The 16,136-nt window shown below is 35.6% G+C and overlaps 1 protein-coding gene across 16 annotated transcripts in view; it reads right to left on the bottom strand.

The window, feature by feature from the left end:
• Positions 1 to 16,136, bottom strand: part of MBNL1 (muscleblind like splicing regulator 1) — a 203,386-nt gene that overhangs the window by 18,534 nt on the left and 168,716 nt on the right. For all 16 annotated transcript variants that reach the window (XM_077160822.1, XM_077160811.1, XM_077160820.1 and 13 more), the window contains 2 exons: positions 10,456 to 10,656; positions 376 to 633 (listed from right to left, as the gene is read on the bottom strand). In XM_077160822.1, coding sequence (XP_077016937.1) covers positions 376 to 633; positions 10,456 to 10,656 — 459 coding nt within the window. The remainder of the gene's footprint in view (positions 1 to 375; positions 634 to 10,455; positions 10,657 to 16,136) is intronic.

Below are 16,136 nucleotides of genomic sequence, written 5' to 3'. Positions count from 1 at the left end.
TCTCGTTGATGTGCAAAAGAACACACCGAAGGGTGACAATGGCTGATTAGATGGCACACAGAAATAATATCGTTAATTTGAAAAGGAGACAGGTAGTTCTTTACAAAGCAGAGACTTCAGAAACCCTACATCCAGAATAAGACAGGGTATTAAGAGTATTAAGCCAACGACAGGAGCAATCTGACCCATTTGAGGAGCTACCCTCACTTCTGTGAGTGATAACTTCTTTATTAAATGGGATACCTGAACAAACATATCTTCAGCAAAATTAAAAAAAAAAAAGGGATTACTAAATGAATAGCTTGTAGTCAGATAGAGTTGTTGTCCTTGCTTTTTCTGACTGCTAACAAGGAGAGAGCTGCTGTCCCTACTCACCATGGCAGCTGCGGTGGCTGCAGCCTGTGCTGCTGCAGCCTGGTTGACCTGGTATTGGGCAGCCTTGATCTTGGCTTGCAGATGTGCAGGAGGATGAAAGTATTTGCACTTTTCCCGAGAGCATCTCCCTTTGATGTAATCCATGCACACGGTGACTGTGTTGTCATTGGTGTCAATCATTGTGCTGTCAGCAGGATGAGCAAACCGACAATCATTTTCTCCTCTGTTGCAATTGCCACGCTGGTACTCTCGACACACCTATAAGGTCATTAAGTGCATGGATTCAGTCAATGAGGACAAACAGAACCTTTCTGAAAATTATAACTTACAGGGCGAGACCCATGATAGAGGGCTATGGATGACAGGGCAGAAGACACTTTCTAAACAGGGCACAAAATAACTTGAGCGACTCCTAGCTCAGGGTACAAATTATAACCCCATTTCAATAAAATGCCCAGGAAAAAGAAAACATATGTATGATATTATGGTGAGGCACCTAATCTAGAACAATGACGGACCCTCATTAATTACCAAGGGAAAAAACTACTGAAGAAAGCCGGCACTCTTCACTTTAATGAAGTGATGAAAGCTAATAGCACAAGTAATGAGAAACAGTGACCCCGTGTACTGCCTGATTTGATGCACTGAAAAAGGGTACAACATCTCTTCAGTGGTATCAATGCCAAAAATGCGCAACCTATATTTAATCATGAGAAAACATCAGATAAGCCCACATCAAAGGACATTTTAAAAAATAACTGATCAGTTCCAAAGTGTCATGAAGGACAAAGAAAAACTGCCAGACTGGAGGAGACCAGGAGCCTTGAGAACTAAACCTGTGTGAATCGAGGAGCCAGGGAAAGTACAGTGGTGGGGCAACCAGTGAAACCGGAGTAAGGTTTGAAGATTACTTAATGGTAGTATATAAATTTTAATTTGGGGTTTTATAAATGATCCTACCGTTACGTAAGAAGCGAACATTGAGGAACTCCGGGTGAAGGGTAGGCTGGAATTCTTGGTTATATTTTTGAAACTTTTTTTTTTTGTAAATCTGAAATTATTTCCAAATGAAGCTTTAAAAAAATAAAATTTGATATTTTTTACTAACATGTCGTCAAGAGCTTTTTTTTTTTTTTTTAGCCACTAGAGATTCACTCAGCTATATAAAGCACATTCTAAAAAGAGCAGTTTTGTTATGTTGGTCTGTTTTGTATCTGTCATTTTTGCTCTGGGGACAGTAGGGATAAGGTGAAAACGGATTATTTCTCATTCACCTGCTCCGTTGTGGCATTTAACATTACAGTTTGTCATTTTAGCTAACATATTGGTCTCCAGCAGTCTTCATTTCGGGTAGTTTGGCCTCTTTACCACAAGAGGGCCATCTAAAACACAGAATGTCCTTTTAACATTTGGCTTTCCTACTAGTTGCCTCCAGGAAACAAATTTTATTTTTCCAAGTAACTTTTCCCTAAGTGGGCAAATGCAGACACAGAGCACTTTATTTAAGGGGAATTCAGCAAGAAAGAGAAACTATAACCCTGTTATGGTTTGAAAAGCAAAATTTTCTTGGATTTGTGTAACTAGGTTGGTTACACTGAAATCTAGTGCTTTATCTCCATATTCACATTCCATTATTGAGGAAAGTGCTTCCTAAGAAAGACTTTACAATTTTATATCTTTTATATCCTACTACAACTTAACAAGAATATTATAAATGATACCTTGCTCTATGTGGAAACTTCAAGTTAGCTAAAACACTCATTCAGCTTCTTAGCTGATATACATGTCAGTGATCCAACTCCATTCATCACCCCATTTCATTTATTTAATTAATAACTACCATGTGCTATCCTGAGAGATGCTAAGGATATAAAGATGGCAGGCAATTATACAATACTTTAAGTATCTTTTTATTACAACATTTATCTTACTGAACAGAAGAAAACAAGGATAAGCAGAAAAGTTTATATATTGAAAAGCAAAAGTGACCACACTGCTAATTTACGCTGGCTGGGCAATGAAATCAGCTATGAAGCATTTCAAAACAGAGATTCCCACACACTACCTCAAACTTACTAAGTTGGACTTCCCCAACAGAGACACCCCCATATTAAATGAGGATAAAACTGTTTACGTAAATCCATTAAATTTATGCTAAATTCATGCAAGGGCATAAACCAAAAGACTAATTTTTTTGTTAAGGAAATCTACATCAATGCAACCTCATCCAACAGAAGGAAATTGCACACGATTACACGTAATCTCTCAAAACTGCTGCTGTGTCTTCAGAGAGTGATATTCGTGCTTTCTCGGATTTGCTAACAAAGGAATCCACAGCACGTAAACAAACACTGTACTTTTCGATTTATCTTACTCCTTGTCACATCGACAAGAAAGACGAACGACAAGTTTCTTTAAGAACTATTAAAATGATACATTTTTCTCTTCTCTAAAAACAATTATGCTAGTTCAGCTTCCAGAAATTTAAGCCTCCTTTTCCCAAAATATAATCCAAGTTCTGGGGTGGATTTTGACTTTTTACTTCTCCCTTTATCTCACTATTCTTTTCATTTCCAGAGATGTGACCTCAAACTCCGGTTGCATAAAACAGGATCATTCCAAGACACACTCCCATCCTCTTCCCTCCTAACTTGCTTGATCTAGACGCATGTATATGAGTATGTGGCTTATACAGGTTGGGGATATCCACTTTATACAACTGCACACTCTTAACTCTCCTGATCACTTCATTCTTGCCTTTAAAAAAATTAAAGACAAAATAAACATTCCTCGTGAAAACTTGTACTGGTTAGCACTACAAGCCAGCTAGGCTTGATATCTGAATTGTTGGGTACTTATCTGAACAGAACAAACTTCCCAAAGCATTTGAGATACCTTTTCCTTAATAATTACCACTGATAAAACTGCATCAATGCCTTGACTGCCAAATATGGTTTTGGCTTGATAAACCCAAGAAAACTGTAGACTAGGCAAATTCCCAAAATAAATCTCTTAGATATATAGTATTATGATAGCACATTATATATGACGAACATAATTTCAATAAATTAATCTAATAATTCAAATCGGGATGAAAAATTGTAAAAAAAGGGGGGGGAGGTGGGACAGAGTAATCTTACTACCAAAATGATTTGGAACAAAGAAGGTAAAATAAATTGCCCTTATCTAAAAATTCTAACAATGTTATGGTTCTTTTTCCTATTTTCGTCCAGTCCTCTGCAATCATGTATTTTCCAAGCTGTTATAATTATAGTATAGCTATTACTTGTTGACCTTTTCTGTTCAACACTGCAGCATAAAGCATTTTTTCATTCTTATAGTGTCAGAGTTATCATTTCTTGATGGTGTCATCTAATTTCATCAAATAGATGTGCTTCAATTTATCCACATTACAAAATATTGCAAAGGATATAGTCTTTTTTTATTATTTTCCAAGAATACATGTGTAGAAATGGCACTACTGCGTCAACAAATATAAGTACTTTTTATAGCTTGATATCTGGTTTTCCAATCTAGATTAGATCATTCTCTCTACTTAGCTAAGCACATATTATGTTTCAGTAAAGAATACGTCTGTTTACTCTTTATAAGCACTAAAGAAGGATCTGTCTCATAAATCAGCTACGTTTTATAAACTTTCTTACAAAATGGATACAAACAAATTAATAGGTTGCTTTTATAATCAAAATCATCAATTCAATGAAAATATTAAACTGAAGATGTTTAAGCACTAACTTCAATTTCCAGAAGGACATCTATGGAATGAATAATCATAAACTTTAAACAGTCATAAGAAAAAAAATGAGAAAATTTCCCAAAGAAAAATGAATTAATTCTATATAAATCTATTTTTTTTTAATTAAATGGCAGGGTGGTGTGACAGTGGCTCAGTGGCAGAGTCCTCGCCTGTCATGCCAGAAACCTGGGTTTGATTCCCAGTGCCTGCCCACGCAAGAAAAAAAAAACTGAATGGCAGTGGCATAGCAGAAAGAGGATAAGATAATGCATACATAGCTTATAATACACCTTATGAATCTGCTTAAAACAAACAACTGTGTTTTTGTTTTTTATAAACATGACAAACATATTTCAAAGTCATCAAAATAATTTTATGTTTTATAATAATATTAAATTCAACAACAATGCGCAAGTTAAGGCATTGGGATTCTAGGGAAATTAACGTCAAAGTTTGAACTTACTCAAAACTAGAGCACTGTACATGTTCTGTAAGGAGAGATCTCTTTGAAGTAATGAGTTTGATGCTTACCATATTTGTATAAGTAACTAAGTCATCTTTGGAATATAATATCCAAAAGCAGGAATAGAAAGCAAATTATTATAAGGAACAGGGACTTGGTCTATTTTAATATTCTTGAAAGTTGATTTAAAACTAATGACCAATATTAAGAAACTTACTCAAAGGCATATATTTACATGATGCCCAACATTAAGCACCGTGGACTTTATTTCTTATTCACCTTGAACTAATATAAATATAATATTTAAAAAATAAATTCCTGAGATAAGCATCAGATGATCTGAGTTCTAATTTCAGTCTATTATTGAATCATTTTTAACTCTGACCCATGTAAAATTCATTTTACCTAGCTGAAAATGAAGAAAATGATAGCTGCATTGGCTATGTCACAGGATTTCTGTTAAGAGCAAATGGGGGCAACCCATATATATTTTCTCTGAAATCTAAAAGGCTAACCCCATCATTACCATCATTATCATCAGGCCAGAAAAACACAATCATATAGATGATATAACTAAGAGTTTGTGACTTGATCTCAAGTGAAAAAACAGTTAAATCAGCATACATCCAGGAATGCCCAACCAAAAGAAAACTTCCTAATAAATCCACTTTCAGGTTTTCATTTTATCCACTCCCATGATTACGTCAACCAACAGAACAAGAATATACAAACAATTCTGAATTGTTTATATGAGTATGCCATAGGCTCAAATCTATAGTTATTTTATTACCCTTTCTAAATAGCTAGAAAGACAGAGAAATTTTAGCTCTAATTTAGATGAAGAAATTAGTGGAAACACAGCAGAAATTGAGTTGCCAAGCCAAGACTGGCAATTACCGTATTTTACACAATTCACAACTCTATCATTTTCCAAAATAAAACTCTAATCACAGAGAGTAACAACTGACAGAGTCCTAATCCAACAGTTGTTTTAACAGGGCGTATGATTACATTTTTAACAGACATTCTAAAGCCTTATGATAAATATGTCCTTCCTTTTTTGTCTTATCTGCATAAATCTCTGCACAAAGCTCTTTTAAGAATTTCTTGGTTAATTTTCTGGGGAAATTAAAATTTCACTTAAGATTGGTCAAATATTCCCCAACAAACATACAAATCAAGATAATCCTATAATGTGCTTTTCTAATCTTTTCTGAATTGAGTTTTTTCAATAGATCATGCAAAATCCATTAAGCTCCTATAAAAATCCCAACCTAGGCATCCTTTCACTATCACTGTATCTTCATTTAGGGTTAAATGCTCTTTTATGTGTAGTCGGTAAGGCATATAGTTTTTCGGAGTATACGAAGACTCGCAGGACTTTTCTACATCAATAGGCAATGGAAGCACACTGTACCAGCAGCTTGGACTAAAAATTCATGACATGACCATCTCACAGAATAAAGCTTTCAGAACAAAAAAAACTTGATTTTTAAACAAGCAAACTCCAATTGAAAATATCAGGATTCAAGTGGTTTGCCCACCTTTATTGGAGTTACTTCAGGTTTTTCTCATACAGATAGTTAATATGGAAATTACGCAGTTAACCAAATGGCAGTTTAATAACTTTGTCAGCATCTGAAAAATGTGGCCACTGATTTGTCTTTCGTTTACAACATGATATGTTACCTTAACAAGCATCACTGTGAACCTAAAATATTTCATTTTACTGTGTACAAAAATGAAGTTCTACACAACTTAAGTGTATGTAGAATGTAAAGTGTATTGGAAGAGTCAGATTCTTAATTCAGAGTTAAAACAACTATACCTGAGGTAAATGGAAAATTGAGGTTTAAATAACAGGCGACAAGCTTTTCATAGATTATGCACATTTAGAATCACAAGCAGATTTGGAAAAAAGATTCCTGGGTCCCACTACAGTCCTATGAATCACGCTTTGGGACTGAGAACCTGCAATTTTAAGTCATCCAAAGTAATTCTAATGTTGTGAAAGTTTGAAAATTACTGGTCTAAGTCTAGGAATATGAACAAGACGCCATATATTGTAGTTGGAATGTTCAAAATGTAAACACGTACCCAAGGAGAATGTCAATAATGTTGAAAATTTTTCACAAGTTAACAAACTTGCAAGTTTTATATACTCCATTGTGATTATTCTAAGCCCCAAATAAGGGCATGTATCTTTCTCTGATTATTTATTGACTGGTTGACTGATTCACGTATTCATTTATTTAACGAATTATTGGGCAAAATGATGAGCTTGGTACTATTCTGGCTTGGATCTCTTTTCATTGCTGATAAGATAGCAATTAAAAAGTTTCAAAGATATTACAACATCTTTGACTTGAAAAGTTTTCAGTAGTTCTTCACTGGATATTCTTGAATAAATCAGAGGTCGAATGCATTCATATATCCTTTTCGTAGCATCAAAGGATACTGTGTATCCTGACATTCACTCAAACAATGATTTCCCTAATTATCAACTATTCATAATGAAGCAGGGATATGATTAAAAATCTGAACCTTAACTAGGATCTATAGTTGTTTTTTTTTTTTTGTATGCTGTATGGTGGGTTCACATTTCATTATTTTTCCATGTGAGTATCTCATTATTGCAGCACCATTGGTTGAATTTTTGTTTGTCTGTTTGTTTTGCTTATTTGTTTGTTTCTTGGGAGGTGCATGGACGGGAAATCCAACCCAGGTCTCCCACCCGGCAGGTGAGAATTCTAACACTGAACTAACCTTACACCCCCTGAATCTACAGATTTCAATAATTCTTTAAAATAATAATTGCAAATAACTCTTTGGAAATTTTATAAAAACATTCCCAAGATCACAAAAAAAAATTTTTAAAGCCACATTTCAATGAATGATATTTAAGAAATTTGCTCCTCTTCAGAGAAAACTTGCATGGATTTTTAGAGTATAGAAAGTATATGGTTTCAAAATCTTTATAGATATTGATATAAAGCTTGTGTGTATGTGTGTGCTTTACTAAATTTTCAATAACCTGTGCATGGTGTTAAAATCTAGGAAATATCTGACTGTTAATGTAATGGAGATGATTTTAGAGATTATTGGGTACAAACCCTTAATTTCATAAATGAAGAATATAAGGTCCAGATATTAGAGAAATTTAATCCACTGCTCACTCACTTAAATATCAACACTGCTAGCACTAATCCTTGGATTCCTGTTTTCCAATTTAATATTTTTTGTAATGCCACACTGGTTGCTATAAATGTGTCAGTATTTCTACACAATTATAAAATAATCCAAGGCTGATAATTTATAGTATTTTAAATTAATTTATTGTTTAACATGTTGCAATAAAATGAAAGTTTAGTAGCAAGAAGAACTGGCCAATACTATAACTTATTTAGAAAAGTTTCACAATCGAAGGAACTCAAAATTTTAAAATGTACTGCTGGGTTCCATGAGGAAAAAATAAGACTACAGATTAAAATCCCAGAAAAACAAACATGTGGGTAGTTACTAAGTAAGTATGCATTTTTTTTTGCTATGTCTTTTAGATTTCAATGTGTAGTCAAATTTAGCATGAAGAGAAATAATCTGAAGATAGGAGTATCTAAAATCACAAGCACAGAGTGCAAAGATGCACCTTTTAGCTTCATATAGCAATAACCTAACACATTACAATTGTGACATTGGATCAGATCCTGTTAACAAGAATAAGATAGGAAGCTGCATCACTATCAGGCATTACATAAGTGGAATTCAGGTTAAAGGGAAATAACAGCCCATGTAACGGCAGTCATTTGCTATGACTATAACAAAAGAAAGAAAACAGACAAGCAAATACATTACGTAGTTCCTCATACGACGAAAAACAAAGACAAAAGACACAAGTTCTCATTTCAATGACACACGAGTTATAACCAATCAGGCACTACCTAGAGTTGTGGGAAGATTAGTTTAGAAGGTTCTGACTACACCGCTCAGCCTTTTCAAGTCTCCATTCTTTCAGCTTTCTGAATATCATCGCCTATATTCATTCAAGTTCATTTCAGACTGTGTACTTGGCTCCCAGTAATCAATCAACAATTATGCACTAGGAACCCAGGTTTGCTTCAGAGTGAAGTTCAGGGAGAAAAACCAACCTCACTTGCTGAGCTTGCAATAATTTTAAAAGATTAAAGTTTCATATATTTCCTTCTAATTCATATACAAATAGCATTAGCTCATTAATGAACAAGTGCAACTGTACAATAACAAACCACCCCAAGTCAAAGTGTATCTCTGGAAGATAAGCAGAGTTTTGGGTCCACAGAGGACATACAATGAATGTGAGTTTCACTGAACTACCCCAACCCTTATGGTGACTGCATTTAGAGATGGGTTTCAATGTCCTTTCTGGGTTAGCCCCTTTCTCCAAACATTCAGTGAACGATAAGAAATATACATAAAACATAAAAACCTCTAAAAAAAGAATAAACAGGAACCAAAATTTTCTGCCTCCTCTTTGTACTAGCACCTCAAATGATGGGATGGGCAGAGGAATCTGGTGTTTAAAATTTGAGGTCTGAGTTCACATCCCACTGGCACCCTAACCCATGTAACCTTGAACAAGTCAATTCAGATCTCTCCATATTTTTCTGTAAAAGGGAATATCTTCCTCATAAGATTGTTTTGAGGGTTAAGTGAATGGTGCTTGAAAAGGGTTGACACTGTGTCTGTTATATGGTAACCATTCAGTGAATATGAACTGTTATTAATACTATGAAAATGTAGTTAGTTGTTATAAAACATGCTGAAATGTGAAATCCTTTGTAATGAATACCACAGAGACATATAAATAAGAAATCAGTGCTTATTAACAAGATTCCTGCTAAACTGATACATTATTGGAGTCAACAATGTTCACAAAATAGCCTTATTTTGCCCCTTTCTCAGTAATTAATGCATGCAAAACTTCTCAGCACTTAGTAATGCCTCATCCTAACTAGGGAGAAGAGCAAAATGTCATTTTATTCTTTAGCTGAACACCAATTGTCAAGTTTTATGGCTTCACTGTACACAACTGTTACCATTTGTCCCCTACGTCTACAGTTTACCAAATCCACTAATTTACAGCCATTCTGGAAGTCTGAATAACCACCTCAAAATAAGAATTATACCTTTAATTTCTTTTCCCTGTAGCAAACAGTAAAGCACATGCATCTCATTATCCTTGCCTCTAGGACCTAGAGCGTCATGCAATTTCCTATTAGAAAAACTTCTAGAAGAGCATTGCTTCGCAAACAAAACTGCCTTGGTATTTCAATAAAAAAATTGAAAGGCTTATGGGGGAATCTGAAACATCAAGTCTTAAAATTCTTTATAGATATATTCTATATCTATAGATATATTAGATATAGAGAATACTCTCTATATTAATATATTGATATTCTATAAAGACTATTATCTCACTATTTTGAGAATAAGTGTTAGGGTACTGATAGAATCTGTTGCTCTTGATAGAAATACCAACAAATATTTAGGAAGCAGCTGCTATGTGCCAAACACTGTTCTAACCCTTTGAGGCCATTTCTATCTCCATTTTAAAGCTGGGGAAACTGAGGCACAATGAAGTAACAGGCAGTCTGATTCCAGAGTCCCACCTCTTATTCACTATTCTATACACTGATGCTATGGCTTTTACAAACATCATGTTAGCCAAATACCGCATACATACATTCTAGTAAAATGCCCAAAAACTAAACCAAAATCTCTGCATTGAATTCTTTTAACCTTTCAGGCCCCGGCAAAAACAAACAAACCCACATTTTGAGAGTCTGAATGGAGTACGTACAGAAACCAACTAATCGCTTCCTACCTCAAGTCTGTCCGTGCGCATTAATTTCTGTGCAGCAGCTGCAGCAGCTGCAGGTACAGGGACCCCAGGATTCCCTGTAACCAACATTGGTGCAGTCGGCAAGATCTCTGCTGGAACCAGGCTTGGGGAAACAGGTCCCAGGTAGGGATTAAAGGCTGCTGATGCATTGGTGGCTAAGCTTGGTGCAACTGAAAACATTGGCTGAAAAATAAAATAAATAGCAAAAGTTAATATGCAGGCCCCACTTCAAAGGTGATATCCTATATTATCTATCTATCAATCCATCCATTCATAATAATTTACTCTGTCCTTCTTTCTTCTCTCCTTTTAATTCTGAGTTTATTTACTCTCATTTAAGATAAGCAGGTTTCATTAAATAAACCTTTTTCTAGAATATATTAGGCTATATACCCATTAAATCCTCCACTGGAAGTTTGAAGCTTAGGGTCTATAACAGTCACAACTTCTTTTCGAATAATAAACTATTCAATGCAGAAAACCTTTCGGATCATCTAATCTCCATTCTTGTTCTGATTTAATCCTAGACATTTGTCTAAGAAATACATTTCATAATTGCTATGCCAGGGGCACTGGAAAGACCTGTTTACAACTGTTAATAGGTTGCAAGTGTCCTATTATCTGGAATAAGTGAAGAACTCCCAGTGGATAAGAGAGTTTCACAGTTAATGTAAATTGTGAAGACATCTCATGGGATATGTGATATGTGATGATGACACCATTTCTTTTGAACACATAAGTTTGAGCGTTTGGCAGATTCACTTGACACAGGTTTTCCTGAAGAAATTATAAATATTCCACAAACATATCATGCCCTTGTGAGACATTCAACAATCAACTGACCTTACTAAGGAGAAGCCAGTCTGAAATGGGAACACAGAACATATGCTAAGAAATACTACACAATGGTTCAAGGGAATACAAATGGTAGCTCCAATAAATCGCTACAAGATAGAATTCCTGCCAGAAATGCTTTAATGGATACTTGAAAATTGGTTCTATTTGTTGATCTGCAATTTTGTTCCCAGAAGTTTCTAAAATATATTTGTTCTTGAGTAGAATTAAATAATTTATCTGAAATTTACTTGAACAATTTGCTTTTCTGGTTTTTAAACTCTCACATCACACAATTTTCCCCTGACCAGTACACAATTTCAACTTTCCAATTAATGGAATCCCAATTCTTAGGGTTTAATGTTTTGTATAATAATAACAGTTGTCTCTGAAACACATAAGCTCATAGGCAAAATGGATCCTGTCATTTAGGGTAATGTTGTATAACTTTTTTTTCTACTGGGTGAAAAAGAAGAGTAGACTCATAATTTTTTTTTTTTAAATAGAATGGATATTACAATGCAGCTAATCCTTCTGATGTGAATTAGAAGCCAGATGATCCTAGAGTTTATCACTTGAGAGTGGTTTGGAGTAAAGCCTTATGCAATATAAGGTGTACATTGCAAAAGCAATTATTATAGCACAAAAGAAAGAGGTTTAAAAAATCATCTTGTATTTCGAAGAGTAAAAACCACCGCTCTTCCTAGGGCAGTGGTTGTCCATTGGGATGACTTTGCCTCCCAGAGAGTATTTGGCAATGTATAAGAATGATTTTGATGGTGACAGATGGGGGATGATAGTGGCATCTAGAGGGTGATACTGCTAAGCACCCCACAATGCACAGGACAGCTCTTGACAAATCTGGCCCAAAATGTCAACAGCGCTGAGGTTGACCAACTATTCCCTGGGGATGCACAGTTGTTTTGACCTCATGGATATTTTTAGTATAAAATCATTGTAGTTAATTTGCCATGACGACAGTGATTAATTGAGTATTTAACCCACCATTTAAATCACTGAAGAGAAATAACACAGAATGGACTATGCTGATATTTTAAAATTAAAATAATTATGACTCTAAACGTGTTGGATTGCATGCCATGATTAGCTACTCTGCCAGACTGCCTGTTCTCGCTTGTTAAAGTGGCCTAAAGCAATGCCTCTAAACCCTCGCCCCATCGCTGCCCAAAGCAGGTGGTCATGGACAACAGGAAGCTATTTGTGTCCCAGATATTAACAATGAATAATCTGTCAGGATGTGGGGCTCAGTACAGTCTCTGTCCACCAATAGTTACTTGAGCAAGAGCCGAATTAATGAAGCTCCACTGCCTACTGCCTGCTAAGGCAGCAGCAAGACAAAGGGTCAACCTGTAGAGTGAGTATGCTGAACTTGAATTTCTATTCAGGAATATTCAGGTTGAATTTACACTCTGTTATTACACACTGTCAGATTTTGTATATGATATTCCAGTCAGGCCAGCACTCTAATTTTTGTATTGGAAACAAGAATTATAAGAAATTTAGCAGAGTACTAAAAGATTGGTCCAGAATATGGCAAACAAAAGCCAGTAAATATCATTCCTCTCTGCATTATATCACTAGGAATTAACATGTATTTCCAGAAAGTCCATTTTTAATTTATACTTCAGGGAGTTACTGAGATGTTTATATGTCACTGCACCCAATCTACTATAATTACTTAGAAGCAGAGGTCAAATTTACAAACTGATTGGGAGGGAAGAAAAGCACTCTTATTTTAACAAAATAAGATCTGTAGCCAATAAAATGCATTCATAATCTACAAAATTCCCTCATGATCTATGATTGCATATAATGCAGCATTTGCACATTATAGATAAAAACAATAATTTTATCTAAAAAAAATATAGATGTTATTGACTGGCAACAATCTCCCCCCGGATTGTTTCCATAGAGTTGTCACCTGAATAGATTTTTTGACAATTCAGCAGAGAAAACTCAATTCTGAAGAATTTTAGTTACTGTCCCCAAGTTAGATCTGTATTGGCTTCTGAAAATCTGAAACATTGACTATTCAGCAAGCATTATCTCAAATGAGGCCTTCTTAGGCTTAGAAGAGCTATTTTTCCAAACAGGCAGACAATCTATAATAATAGCTCTATACTTTGAAACTTGATTCCAAAGACTGGAAAAATAATCAACATTCCTGCACTTCTTTTGACTTTATGTAGAGTTGTTACATCGCTTTTTCAAAGAGCACCTTGTTGGAGGTAGATCATGCTGGCTCCATCAGAGTGCACCTAATCAGATTACTAAAGCACTTGAGCTGCTCCAGTGCCAGTTCTCCATTCCAAAAGCCATCCTGCAGAGGGTTCTGCAGAATCTTAAAGATGGATATTAAAGCAATGCTATCACCACGTGGCATACTTTCTCTCAAGTATTCACAAGATAACTCATAACCATGTAACTGCTGTATGATAACTCATAACCATGTAATTGGTATATTTGATAGTAACTACATCCTTGCAGTAACGATTTACCGATACCTTTGTTCCCATAAGACATAAGGAAGATTGGTTTATAATTGCCTTTTACCAGTGAACACCCTCAGTAGAAAAAAAAAAATTGCAAACTTTGTCATTCAGGTGCTGTTTATGGGCTAATCACGTGTTTGTTTTAAGTGAGACATTTCTGCTTCCACTAAAGTAATCAGGCTTCGTTATAAATGAAAATGCTATTCAGTTTCACATTATGATCCATGTTAACTGTGTACAAAATGCATATTACTAGCAACTCCTCCACTTATTGTGTGCCAGGCATTGTGCTAAGTGCTTTACCTGTGTTGTATTTAAACTTCATAACAGTAAATTCCATATGGGACTGTTTTAGTTTGCTAATGCTGCCGGAATGCAATACACCAGAAATGGACTGGCTTTTATAAAGGGGATTTATTTGGTTACAAATTTACATTTCTTCTGAGGAAAGGCAGCTTGCTTTCATCTGGGTTTCTCTGTCACATGGTAAGGCACATGGCAATGTCTGCTGGCCCTTTTCTCCCAGCTTCTGGGTTCAAATGGCTTCCCCCTCCACTCCACCCCCATCCCCCAGCATGTCCTTTCTGCTTCTCCAAACATCTGGGTCTGAGCTGCTGAGCTCTCATCTGACCTCTCTACTTTAAGTCTGCAGCTAATTAAGTTAAATGTTACTCATTGCAGAAGGCACTCCCTGACTGCTGATATAATCAGCCATACATGAATTTCACATGCTGATGAGTTAAGTCCTCAGCAACAAAACTGGGCACCATCATCTGGCCATGTTGACACTTGAACCTAACTACTAGAGGACAGTGTTCTTGTTTTTCATTTTGTTTTGGGGAAGAGCTGTTTAGTTCACTGCTGAATCCCCAGCTCCTAGAAGAATGCCTGACACGTAACAGGCACTAAAATATTTGTTGAATGAATGACTGAGTGGCTGTATTAATGAATTACAGCCTTCTAAGGTGGGTATTATTAGCCCCATTTTACAGAAAAGTAAACAGGCTCCGAGAAATTATGTGTTCATTGTTACACAATAAGAGTGCTAGAAATACCTAGAAATGGATACATCTAATTCCAAGCTGATTCCAAATTATGTCTGATTTCAGGTGTTCTGAAGACAGTGGTTCAAGGATGGGTATCCATTAGAAACACCTAGAAAACTAAAAAATTGAATGCCCAGGCCACTCCCCACTCATCAGAATCTCTGAGGAAGGAGTACTTTTTTTAAAGCTCCCAGCTGATTCCAGTCCCACACACTGTGTGTTTCCTAGTATCGAAAAATGGAAATCAGCTTTCTGGTTAGACACGTATCCCAAAGGAGACGTATTCCCTCATGGTTCTCCTCTTTGGCACATCCATTTTCCTCCACAGTGAGTCCCACCCCTTCCCAGTCCACCCGCTGAATTCCTAGCCATGCTTCAAGAATCAGAACTCTTCCTCTTTTCCTGTAGAAATCATCTTCTCTACTTCAGCTTTTATCACCATGTACGCCTGATTGGATCTCTCTCCTAGTCTAACCAGGCTACAGGCTCCCTGAGGGCAGTTTCTTCCCTTGTCCTCTGTTCATTTTATATATACCCTGCAATCGGCTTCTGTATAGGTATTCTTAAAACATGATCAACAATTTCTCTGCTGCAGAGACTCACTAGAAAAGGCATTATGTATTTTCTAGAATAGATCTTTGAACTTTAGGAAAAAAAAGTGCTATTTCTGCCCTTGACTTCAAAATTCAACATTTACTTTTTCTAGTATGCTTGTTTGGAAAGTTTTGTTTCTTTTACTTTATTTTTGTTTTGCAATTTTTATACTGACCTCCCTAAGCTTCAATAACGTTGGAATGTTGCAAAGACAATAGGGGGAGGTTATTTATTTTAAAACCCTATGTGAAACAGGTTGCATTTTTTAATAAAATGGAGGTAGTATATACAATAAATGATAAATAGAATCTGCTGGAATTTATGGAACACAGAGCTTTAAAGTCAACTTTTCTAGATTGTACTTTTGTGTGTGTGTATATGTGTGTCTGTTTGTGGAGGTTAAACTCTAAGTAGGAAAAACAGTAAGCATTTTAAAAGTAACAGCACACAATCAAGGTGTTTGAAACCTTGTTTCTGGGTAGGCATAAGCTTTACCAGGAGCTATAACTAGTCTCGGTAAACAATTATTTTGACTATAAAAATAGAACTAAAAGCTAATGGGAATCATCAACAAATTCATATTACAAAGCCTTTTTCTTTTTTCAAAGAAGGTAGCATTTGACTGAAATAATGTAAGAACTACTGTTATAAGCTCTTGCTTCAAATGACTCGTTGC

Source organism: Tamandua tetradactyla, chromosome 5 (assembly GCF_023851605.1).
Source record: "Tamandua tetradactyla isolate mTamTet1 chromosome 5, mTamTet1.pri, whole genome shotgun sequence".
In the NCBI taxonomy this organism is placed as follows: domain Eukaryota; kingdom Metazoa; phylum Chordata; class Mammalia; order Pilosa; family Myrmecophagidae; genus Tamandua; species Tamandua tetradactyla.
This window is presented reverse-complemented; position numbering and strand designations above follow the sequence as displayed.